Source organism: Passer domesticus, chromosome 15 (genome assembly GCF_036417665.1).
Source record: "Passer domesticus isolate bPasDom1 chromosome 15, bPasDom1.hap1, whole genome shotgun sequence".
NCBI lineage: Eukaryota > Metazoa > Chordata > Aves > Passeriformes > Passeridae > Passer > Passer domesticus.
In genome coordinates, this window is record NC_087488.1 from 15677155 (window position 1) to 15689180 (window position 12026).

General features: G+C 50.9%; 1 protein-coding gene and 1 long non-coding RNA gene across 3 annotated transcripts; one reads left to right on the forward strand and one right to left on the reverse strand.

Annotated features, from left to right (window-relative positions):
- Positions 1-1112: 1112 nt before the first annotated feature.
- GFER (growth factor, augmenter of liver regeneration) lies at positions 1113-5448 on the forward strand. Its single transcript, XM_064390075.1, has 3 exons — positions 1113-1341; positions 2226-2437; positions 3162-5448. Exons 1-3 carry the CDS (start codon positions 1153-1155, stop codon positions 3322-3324), a joined length of 564 nt encoding a protein of 187 aa, XP_064246145.1. The 5' UTR covers positions 1113-1152; the 3' UTR covers positions 3325-5448.
- A 4839-nt stretch (positions 5449-10287) lies between these two features.
- Positions 10288-11645, reverse strand: LOC135281329 (uncharacterized). 2 transcript variants are annotated; one of them, XR_010348004.1, is made up of 3 exons: positions 11413-11645; positions 10744-10849; positions 10288-10507 (listed from the first exon to the last, which is right to left on the reverse strand). It is a non-coding gene; the product is annotated as an uncharacterized LOC135281329 (long non-coding RNA). The 2 variants fall into 2 exon arrangements; XR_010348005.1 differs by having other exon boundaries at positions 11274-11645.
- Between the last annotated feature and the right edge of the window lie 381 nt (positions 11646-12026).

Here is a 12026-nt window from a genome sequence, read left to right on the forward strand (position 1 = left end):
TCTGGCACCATCCTCTGACACCCCTGGGAGGGATTTGTATGGATTGATGGATCCCCTCGCAGCCTTCCCTTCTCCAGACTGACCAGGCCCAGCCCCTGCAGTCTCTCCTCATCACAGAGATGCTCCAGACCTCATAGGAACACATATTTATACATATTTTTTGTGCTCATTTGGGAGGGCCAATGAGGGGGCACTCACTGAGGGAACCCTCAGGGGGACATGGCAGAGTCCCTCACACTCTCAGGGGGATCATGGCTGTGAAAAAAATGTGTATTTTATGATTGGCTTTTCGCAAGTATTAAAATGAATATTGTATGTGTATGTTAGAAAGTTATGCTGTATTAATTTTCGTAAATATAGTTTTAGGTTATAACATAATGTTAAAATAGAAACTATGCTATGCAAGATATTTGTTTAAGAAAGGACTCGCACCAGATAGGAGCCACAGGACCCTGAATCTTTCAGAGAAAGGGAATTTATTGCTCCCTTATCAGCAGAAAACTAACTTCTTCCCGCCTCGCTCAGACTGGAAGACGGCATGAGGATTGAGAGGAAGAAGCTGACAGTGACCAAAAGGAATCCTGTGTTTGAATGGAATTTATGCATCATGTATGAGGTGTATGAATATGCAACAGGCGATTGTTTTTAAGGGTTAATCCTCTGTTAACGGGTGTCCTTTTTCGGGCTTGTGTTGCCCTGAAAAATGTACCCGGCCGTCCCTATCTCTGTTTTTATTGTCTCATATTGTGCTAACCTCAAATGTTCAAATTTTATTATTTTTATTATATTACTATTTTATAACCATTTTATTACTATTAAATTTTTAAAATTCTAAAAACAAGTGATTGGCGTTTTTCACATGGCTGAGCCCCCTCACGTAGAGAGGAAGGAGACGAGACCCCCTTCAGCCTCCCGCTGTGCGGGTGAGCACAGCTCCACCACACCCCAAGGGCGATGTGAAGCGAAAACCAAGGATGCACACAGCGGAGTGTCGCGTTCTCCTCACACACGACATTTAAACACGGAGTTTGCTGCGGTTTTTCGGTAAAACCACCTCAGGAACGGCCCTCGGGCGCACGCCGGGCGCCAGCCCCCTCACGCCGCCCGGGCGCGAATGGCGCCGCCCCGGCCCGGCCTGCACCGCGCGCCAGCATGGCGGCGCCCAGCGAGGGCCGGGCGGGCCGCGGCTACGCGCCCTTCCCGGGCACCGACAGCGGCTCCTTCCCCTTCGCCGTCCCGCACGGTGCGGCGGGGGAGCCGTCCAAGAAGCCATGCCGAGCCTGCACGGATTTCAAGAGCTGGTTCCGCGAGCAGAGGAAGCAGACGGCCCCGGGCGGCGCGGTGAGGCGCGGCGGGAGCCCTCCCCGGAACCCCTGGCGACCCTCAGTCCCTGCAGCGCTCCCTCCGTCCTCCATCCCGCCCCCGCAAGTGGGACGAGGCTGCGTGTCCCCTTCGGGGTGTGAAGGAGCCGGGGACAGGGTTCCCTTCGGTGGGAATGGGAAGGGAGTCCCCATCTTCTCCCTGGGGATGAGGGGCTCTGCCATTGCTCCCGCTGAGGTGTGAGGGGGGCTCTGCCGTGTCCTCTGAGGGTGTGAAAGGGTCCTTGCCTTGACCTAAAGAGCGTGTGAGAGGAGCTCTGCCATGTCCCCTGAGGGTGTGAAAAGTCTTTGCCTTGTCCCCACAGAGGGTGTGAGGGGGACTTTGCCATGTCCCCTCAGAAGGTGTGAGGGGGACTTTGCCATGTCCCCTCAGAAGGTGTGAGGGGACACTGCCATGTCCCCTCAGAAGGTGTGAGGGGGCTCTGCAATGTCCCCTCAGAAGGTGTGAGGGGGACTTTGCCATGTCCCCCTCAGAAGGTGTGAAGGGGCTCTGCCATGTCTCCTCAGAAGGTGTGAGGGGACACTGCCATGTCCCCTCAGAAGGTGTGAGGGGGACTTTGCCATGTCCCCTCAGAAGGTGTGAGGAGACACTGCCATGTCCCCTTAGAAGGTGTGAGGGGACACTGCCATGTCCCCTCAGAAGGTGTGAGGGGGACTTTGCCATGTCCCCTCAGAAGGTGTGAGGGGGACTTTGCCATGTCTCCTTAGAAGGTGTGAGGGGGCTCTGCCATGCCCTCAGAAAGGATGTGAAGGACCTATTCCGCCATCTCACCTTCCCACCCAGCACAAAAGGGCTGTTTCCCCACCCACCCCGCTGTCCCCTCACACCGCTCTGTCCCTCTGCAGGACGTGGAGGTCACGGAGGTGAAGGAGCCCCCTCCAGACTGTCCCCTGGACAGCGAGCAGCTGGGCCGCAGCACCTGGGCCTTCCTGCACACCATGGCTGCCTACTACCCCGACCAGCCCTCCGGGGCACAGCAGAAGGAGATGAGGGACTTCATCAACCTCTTCTCCAAGTTCTACCCCTGCGAGCACTGCGCGGAGGACCTGAGGGAGAGGTGAGTGGGAAAACCCTCAGAGGGTTTTTTCAGGATCTGGGGAAAGGTGAGTTTCCTCAGTGGGGTTTTTGAGGCTCTGAAGGACACGTGACTGGCCTCAGCAGGTTTTCTGAGGATCTGAGGGAAAGGTGAGTTTCCTCAGCAGGTTTTTTTGAGGCTCTGATGGACAGGTGAGTGGCCTCAGCAGCTCTTTGTGCTGGAGGGGCTTGCCAGAAGTGCTGTGCTGCAGCAGCTAGTTTGCATATCAGCAGCTCTTCCTGCACGTGGGGTTTGTAGCTACCTGGGCTGGTTTCTTCCATTATTGCATCAATCACAGATGCACTTACTCAAAAAACAAACACCTGTCCTCATGCTGTTGGGTTCTGTGCTGCCCCCAAGGCCTCCCTGAAGTGATAATGGAGTTTTCTGGTTCAAAATGGGCTTATGAACAGTTGTGGAATTAGACTGGGACTTGGAATAATTTGGTTTTCAGGAGACAAGTGTTCTTCTACCCTCTACAGTGCCTTGTATAGGCAATCTCAGTATTGGAAGCAAGGACGGAAATGGGCTGAGGTGTTTGATTTGGTAGAAGGAGTCCCTGCCCATGGCAGGGGCTTGGGATGAGATGATCTTTAAAATCCATTCCAACCCAAACCATTCTGGGATTCTGTGATAAAGTTTTCTGCTGCTCTCAGCTCCCTTCTCAGAAGTTTCCACTAATTTGTTTCCCATTCCCTGCTTGCAGATTACGGACAAACCAACCCGACACGAGCACCAGGAGAAACTTCTCCCAGTGGCTGTGTCTGCTGCACAACGAGGTGAACAGAAAGCTGGGGAAGTCAGAATTCGACTGCTCCCGTGTGGATGAGCGCTGGAGGGATGGCTGGAAGGATGGGAGCTGTGATTAACCCGCAGGGATTGCTCTGGGAATGCAGCACCGCCGTGCAGTCCGCGTGGAGCTGCTGCAGGGACACAGGGAGTCAGTAACTCTGTTTGTGTGGGACTGATTCAGAGCTGAACCAATGCCAAAAGGAGAATTGAAAATCCTATCCCAATGATGTTTTGATAAGTAATGGTGCCTGAGGGGTTGAGGCTGCCAGAAACCTCTGAGATTGGGCCACTGACAAACTCATTTCATGATGACATTTCCTGATTTTGGGGGCATTTGCTTATTTCTGTGCTAGAATTCATTTTCCCTGAACACAGTGGTGTTCTCGGCAGGCATTGCCTGATGTTTTAGAAGATGCATCTGATTAATTGTCATTTTCATTTCTGTTGTTCTGATAGAGAAAATTCATGCTGGGTTTTGTGCCAAGTCTGTACCCATGGATTTCTTTCCAGGATCTCCAACATTTGTTGTTACTCTTTCATCCAATTCCTTTGGTAAAAGTCCTGAGGGCAGGTACATCTGATTTAAACACTAAAATACAGAGCCCAGATTTCTCAATTTGGTTTTGTGTTTCAACTTACCATGTCAGAGGACAAAACAGAGTCAAAATCATTTCAAGTTCTTCACGTAGCTGGTGATCTCATCCCTTCCTGCACTCCTGGCTGGGAGAGGTTTGCACAAACCCTGACAGCAACAGGTTTTTTTTCCTTTCCCTGTTTCCCGCTGAGGTTTTCTTGCCTGTTTTATTGAGCTTCCTGATGTTGTGCCTCACAGCACACCTGTGAACTTTTGGCAGGTTTTGACTGGAAAGGTTAATGGTGCTGCTGTAATTAGAGCAGAGGCACCTCTTATCTGAGCCTTTGCTCCTCACACCACTGTGTGGGGCTCCTTAGTGGTTAGAGAACCAGGAACACCTTTGGAAACACATTTTAATATTTTGTGGCACAGTCAGGTCCTTTCAAGTCAGGTCTGTTAAGTAAATGTTGGAGTTTTATGGACTAATTATTTCTGAACTTTTTGTGTCATAACATTTCTAAACACAGACCCAAATGAACTGATAACAAGGTACTGCATGAAGAGTGTGACTGAAGCTGTCACTCAGGCTATTAAAAGTGCTCAGAAAATTTCCCTAGCACCATGCTGAGGTTTCTTAGAACAAATAAACCCCAGCTCTTGGATTTTGTCTTTTGGTAATAAACTCAGCCCCCAAAACAAAGCCCACTGGGATCCACTAGAGGGGAGAGGACCAACAAAAGGGCTGCAGCTCTCCCTTTTTGCAGGCAGGACCCAGCTGACTCAGGTCTCTCAGGCCACTCTTAGCAGCTGGGGGTGTGGGCAGGCATCTCCCTGTGGGTTTGGTTGTGCTAAAGCAGGAATTCAGTGTTCTTCCATCCCAGTCTGCCCTGCACTGTTCTGTGTGACAATGTCCTCGCCCACGGAGCAGATGATGAGATTTCTCCCTCCTTTGTTTCAGTGTGAACAAGCAGGTTGGTGAAACATCTGTGCCATCCTTTGTCACCTTCCTGTGCCAGGGGAGCAGGCTGGGGAGCTGCACTGCCCTGTGCCAGTCCTGGCATTGCTGGCCAGGCTCAGGGAGCAGCAGGCTCCCAGCACACCCTGGGTGAGGGTGTATCAACACATTCTGGTCACTTTGTGTGCTTCAGGGAGGTGCTGTGCAGTGCAGGAGGAGAAGCCTGTCCTGTCCTGGCAGGGCTTGGGAGGAGCCTTCAAGCTGAGTCTGTGTCTTTAGCAAATCCTGCCTGAAAATGAGGCCACCAGCTGTGGCCAGGATGCTTCTAGAGCAGTTTCTATCTTTACCAAATGGCCACTTGATAAAATCTCTTCTTGCACTTTGTTCCCTCGTGGTTTTGGCTTGGCAGAAGAGCTCTGATGTAGTTGTTTCTCAGGCATAGCCTCACCTCTGTGGACTTGGCCATGTGAGGATTGGGGGGATTTGTTCTGCTGCTCATTTGTACCACAAGTTTTAGTCTGGGTAAGGAATTTCCACTGGAGGTCCTCATACTTGTGTACAGCAAATTGTGAATTCTCTACTAATTGCACTTGATTAAATCTAGTTTTAAAAATCTCTGTATTCAGATTATATTTCCTGTTGATGTAAAAATAATAAAGCAACTTGAGTTCACTCCTGTTCACTCCTACTGCATGGGATCTTAGGAAAAGGCATCATGCTGTGCTGGTGGGTCTAACCCCTGCATGCCAAGATACTACTGTTATATATACAAAACATATATAAATATATATAAAATAATATAAATATATAGTTCTATATGTGTATATTATAGTTTGGTGGCTCAGGCAAACTGTGATTCTGTGTGGATTGATCAGACGAGGTGGGGCTGCTCCTGATCCTTTCCTCTTGTGCTGTAGAATTGATGCAGTTCTCTGTTGGCCCTACAACAATGCAGGAATTTGCACAGCAGGTCCTGTCACATCGGAGTTTGCTTTTATATGGGGAATTTTTATAGGATCCCAGTGATTGTTTTTGACTTGCTGACAGTGCAAGGGGCAGCATTAGGGTTGGGAGTAGCTCAGCTCTGGCTGGTTTGGGGCAGGGTGGCATCCCTGAAGGGCAGGGTTTGCAATCCCATTTCCTGGAAAGGGGAAGCTGCTTCCTCTCCATGCGAGGAGCTCCCTGAAGAGCAGAGCCAGGAGCAGGTGCTGCCCAAGGAGCTTGTGGGACCTTGCTCCAGAGCTGCTGCTGTGTGACAGGAGCCTGACCAACCCTGCAGCTTCCCAAATCCCTGTTTTCATGGGCTGGCTTGCATTCAAACCGTGCTTCACGTCTTTTCCTTCTTTTTTTAGGATTTTTATTCCCTCCCCAAAAGCAAAGAGCAGGGAGCCCTGGGGGAATCATCTGTTCCATGGATGGCAGGCAGGCTTGCAGATGCTGGCAGAAGCAGCACTGTGCCTTTGACATTTTTCCAGGGATTAGCTGCTCCTTTGCAGTGTGTTGGGTGCATGCAGGCTCCTGTTTACAGAAGGATTCCCAAGAGTTGCTTTGTTTTCTCATGCCTTTTGCTTCAGTCTGTTCCAGGCAGTGTGGGAGATTCTTCCTGTTGGAGTTTTACAGGCTTGGAGAGGGAAGGGTTTGGATTTTTTAGGGTTTTTCTTTTCTCTCCCTCTAAGCACTGATTTTGTTGGGGTTTTATTCCATCCCTGGAATGGCTGCTCAGGGCTTTTGTCTGAAGGATGGAGAGGAGCTGTCCAGTATTATTTGAAGTCAGGATCAAGCACAGCCAACCAGGTGATGTAAAGTCAACTCTTGATTTTGTAGGGTAATGGGGAAAGTAATAAAACATGGAAAACAAACCACAGGTAATGGCACAGAGACAAATCAGTTAAATTGTAATCCAGGGGGGTGAGGGTCAGCCTTGGGACCAGCTGGGGCTCTGGATCAGTCCCACAGGGAAGTGTTGATGAACACCAGATCTTGCTTCCAGGCTGGCCAACCCTCAGTTCAGGTGTCAGTCACAGGGCAGGGATGATGGTGGTTGGCATCTTCTACAAAACTGTGAACAAAGGCTGTTTGCTGAGGATAAATGAGGTTTGGTGCCTTTCTCTGTGCTGATGCATGTAAAAAAAAACCCAAAAAACCAAAAAAAAAAACCAAAAAACAACCCAGGTGGAGCTGATTTTTCTGTCATTTCCGAATATTTGTAACTGCTGTTAAGGTTTCCACAACAGAATCACAGAATACCCTCAGTCAGAAGGGACCCACAGGAACCATCAGCTCCCAAGTCTGACAGCCACAGCCTTTGCCAAGCTGTGTTCCCCTTGGCATGTGACAGTCCTGGTGAGGGGTGGCTGGTCCAGCCCAGAAAGTTCTGCTGGCATTTCTCTGGACCCAGCAGCTGGCATGGGCTGGCACCCTGATGGTGACCCTGGCACTGGGACCTGCCCTGGCATCCCATGGAAAGGTGCCCTCCACTCCCACGTGCTGTGCTAGTGCAGGCTGATGCTTTCCCTCCAAACCCAGAAGCCCCGTCCTGGTGCCAGTTTTCCCTCCGTGTCCCAGTTTTCCCTCCCGTCCAGCACATCCCGTGGTTCTCCTTGGCTGCTGTTGGTGGCTGCAGTGTGCTTCCCACGGGGAGCTACCGGGAAAATTCCCTCCACATCTGACCAAGCCAACAGCAGAGGGCAACAGAGGATGTATTGCCATGTATCTCCTTCTATTGCCATGTATCTCCTTCTATTGCCATGTATCTCCTTCTATTGCCATGTATCTCCTTCTATTGCTGTGTATTTCCTTCTATTGCCATGTATCTCCTTCTATTGCCATGTATTTCCTTCTATAGCCATGGATTTCCTTCTATTGCTGTGTATTTCCTTCTATTGCCGTGTATTTCCTTCTATTGTCATGTATTTCCTTGTACTGCCATGTATTTCCTTGCACTTCCTTGCATTTCCTTGACTTTTCCACCTCTCACCCATCTCTGGAACAAGACTGCTCCAGACACCAAGTGTTTCACCTCATCCTAGTCCCTTTCCTGTGACTTAGGGAGGAGATTTTGGTGCCTTCAGTTACTTTCCAAATGAGTGTGCAAGCCTCTTGTCTAATTACTAAAATGAGGGATGTGTTATTCCTCTGCCTGCAGCTAAAGTCTGCACTTGGAAGCAGAATAAAACGCTGTTTCCAGTTAATTTAATGTCTGTCCCACCAGGCATTTAATGCAGCCCCTAAAACCTTCCATGTTTCTCAGAACACCAAGCTTTAGCTCTAAGCTCAAGTCCCACTGCTGGATGGAGACTTGCCCTGTGAATTCTGGGTATGGTCAGGCAAAGCTGGGCTTTCCCTGCTTTTTCCATCCAGGTGTGCATAAAATTAAAAAAAAAATAATAAAAAAAGTGGATTCTGTGACTGTGCCTCATGTTCTGCTGCTTAGATGGGGTAAAAGATATAAAAGATGTAAAGGAGACAATGCCCTGTGGCCAGAGCATGTGGCTGGAGGCTCTGCAGATCAAAATTCAGTTCTTTTTTAGTCATAAGCTTCTTGCTAAACACCAGGTAAGTCCCTTCATCTTCTGCAGCCACACTTTCACTTCTGCATAAGGGGGGTAAAAATAGCTGTTAGGGCAGTCTTGGCCTGTATTTCCTGTTTAGATGAAAATCTCTTTTGGGGAGGCTGTTTTAATGGGCTTGTGCTGCACAAGCCTGGGCCTGAGAGCGTTCACACTTATAAAATCCCTCATCTTCATCCACCCCACAAATCTCTTTTCCGTCAGGTTGTATCCTGCTCGTGAATCTGAGGACCTGTGGGGTTGTGTTCAGTTAAGAAACAAAGCTTTTTTTTTTTTATTTTCAGTGTGTTTTGGCAGCACAGCTTGGTGGAGCTGTGGATGCTCTTCACGTCCAGTACGGCTCGAGCTGCCCCAGGTCCTTGTACCTGCCAGCTCTGCTCAGCTGTGCCACAGCTTCTTCTGGTCATGCCAAATTCTTCCCTTTGTCTCTATCACAAAAAAACCACAACCCATCAGGCTTTCTCAGGGTTCAGTATGTGGACATGACAACCCGGAGGAAACAAGATGTGGGGCTTTCTCCTTCTTAAAAACCTGTTCCAGTCAGCCTGGTACCCTTTAGGGTACCTGCCAGCTCTGCTCAGCTGTGCCACAGCTGCAGGTGGCAGGCACCAAGGTCAGCTGTTGGCTGGCACACCCAGCACAGAGGGACTGCTGGTGTGCTCCTAAGGAGGCCAGTCTGGGACAGCAAAGACCTTGTTCCCCTTCTTCAAGCTCCCCCAAGGTGGGCAGCAGTGGCTGAATCAGATTAGATTCTGATTTGCCAAAAGCCCCGAAATTTTCATGCTGGGAGGAATTTGGAGGAGCAGATGTGAGTTCCCTCCTGAGCCGCTGAGAGGAGTTTTGAAACCCTTTGGGGTTGGGTTCAGTTTGGGTTTTACGCAAGCACTGAGAGACCAAGTCCCCTGTTCAAAACCAGCGCTACCTCAGCTCACCGAGCTGCGTTAGCCCGACCTCCCCTCGGTGATTTCAGTCAGCAAAGTGTTCCACAGTTTTTTCTGGCACACTTTTCCTGGGTTTATTCATGTACAGTGAGTGCTGAATCCCACCTGAGAACTGTTTCACAAGCAGATGAGTAACCAGCTAGTAAAAGATCTTCCAGATATTTTTGGATCTCTCAGGGTGGAAAGCATGAAGAGCTTTCTAGTGGCAGTGGGCTCTCATCAGGAAACCCATTCTCTCTGCTCCTGGGCCCTATGGACTTCAGAGCTCTTCCCAATATTCCCATCAACTCTCATTTTCATTTCTCATTTGATGGCAGAAAGCAGCATCAGCCAAGCTCTAATGAAGGGCAAGCAAAGCATTTCAGAGCAACAACTAAACATGTCTCAAAGTGCTGTTTCAGGCCTGCTGCCCGGGGAATGTGAAGGACAAGCTGTTTTCCCACCCACGCCGTGCCAGGCCGGCTCAGACCACGGGGAGCTGCTGATCCGGTGGCTGCAATCCGTGTCCAGAGCTCCCCCAGCCCCCTTGTCTGGTCCTGCAGCCAGGCTGAGTCCTGCACGCTGGGATTGCTTCACTCCAAACACACACTGGTGGGGCTGCTCTCAGATAAAGGTGGTTTCACCTTGCTTTTCCCACCGGGGGCTCCTGTCCAGCTCTGGGGCCCCACACACAAGGAAAAGATGGATGTGTTGAGGTCACTGCTCCCAGGGCTGGGAGGGCTGGGGGTGTCCAGCCTGGAGAAGAGAAGGCTCAAAGTCTGCTTGGAGCCCCTCCCAGTACCTAAAGGGTACCAGGCTGACTGGGACAGGTTGTGAAGAAGGAGAAAGCCCCACATCTTGTCTCCTCCAGGTTGCCATGTCCACATACTTAGCCCTGAGAAAACCTGATGGGTTTTTTTGTGATAGAGACAAAGGGAAGAATTTGGCATGACCAGAAGAAGCAGAAAGCAGATACAGATTTACTACATTTAATTAAATTAATGTAAAATCAAGACATGGGCAGCTCTTGGGCAGTTGTCTGCGTGCTGCTCTGTTTGTTTCCTGTCCTTGTTCCCTGTCCCTGGAATCCAGTGGAATGGTAAATAGAGACAAAACTTGTTCAAATCAAACTGACACTGTGGGAAGTGCCATTTCCAAACGCTGCTGTTCTCCATTTGATGGGAAAATGTGGAAGGTGCAATATCCTTCCCCATTATTGGCTGGCTCTGTGTTTCTGTTGATCTGCAGCAATAGGAAGCGAGACAGAAAGACAGTTTGTATGTGGGCTGGAGATACCTCCTGTGCTCTCTCTGAGCTGGAGCAGGGGGAGGAAACTGGCACCCCCACGATGTGGGCAACGATTGTATAAACACTGCACGCAGCTGAAGCTGGGGGGATGAACCCCAAAGAAAGGACAAGTTTAGGAGAAGAGGTTTCAGTGCACCTTGGTCATGCCTGGAAGGGTGTAAAACCCATACCTGTCTGGAAATGGTCATGATTTGTTCTGGGGTAACATCTCAAACATTCAGTGCCCAGCTCCCTTGTGCTTTGCATTGTCTAAAAATTCCAGCTGGGGCAGATGAGCTGGGCAAGACATGTTAGAAAGAGGGAGAAAGAAGTGGTTTTCCCAACATCATCAGAAAGCCAGGAGCAGAGCCCAGGGGTCCAGCTGATTCCCTGCAGCAGCCCTGGAACCTGCTGCCTCCTGTCATCCTGCCACCCTGGAGGAGCAGGGCAGCCCGTGCCATGCCATGGAACCCTGGGCTGATGGGTTTGGGATGGTTTGTGCCCAAAGCCTGAAACGGATTTTTGAGGATGCTGAAACAGCTGCTTCTAAACTGCTGAACTGATTGAAAATCCCACCTCGGGTAATCCCTTCAAGTTAATTTGGTCTTTGTTCCTGACCTGCAATTCAGGGATGAGCTGGCAGTGATGCTCTTGGCACTGGGGTCCCATCCCTGGCCGGCTCCACGAGCCATCCTGCCAGCAGAAAGCAGGAGGGACCAACCTGTCATTTTCTTCACGGCCATTCGGTTTTGCCTAGAAAAATGTGCTGGTTCCTGAGCTGGTGGCATTGAGGAATGAAGGGCTGAATTCTGCTTTTCCTGCTGGGAGTCAGAAATAGACCTGGCGAGATGATGACTCACCTGGAATTGAGAAAAACTGCGTGGCATCGCTATGAGCTTCAACAGTTAAACCCTGCTTCCAGCCTGCCAGGAAGAACAGACTGACAAAGCAGCAGAGGGCCAAAAGGAGCTGGAGACAGCACCCAGCACCCGGGAATCCTTGGCTGTGTGTGTGAGGGGTGTGACACACTGTCCCGCAGGTCCCCCGCAGTGGCACGGTCCCTGCCGGGGGGCAGGGGCTGTGCTGGGGCCGGGAGGAGCCCCCAGCCCCACAGCCCCGTGGCAGCAGGGCGGGTGGGCTCCTCCTGGCTCCTCCTTTCCCTGCAGCTCCCGTCCGGAGCCGGGATGATGTCAGGGTTGTCATGGCACCGGTATCTATGGAGCCGGGATCGGCAGCGCGGCGCTCAAACCCAGCTCAGGGCACGGCCCGGAGCGGCGCGGGGAACTCCCTGCGCGATAATCGAGGCTTTCCCTCCAAGCTTCCTCCTTTTCCTCCTTCCTGCTGTCCGTGGGGAGGGAGCAGGGCTGGGGCTTGGCCTCCTCCCTCCCGTGGCAGCTCCGGGGGCTCCTTCCCTAAGCGAGAGGCCAGCCCCAGCGATTTTCGCTTCCCCGTTCTCGCCCCAGCGGTGAATGTG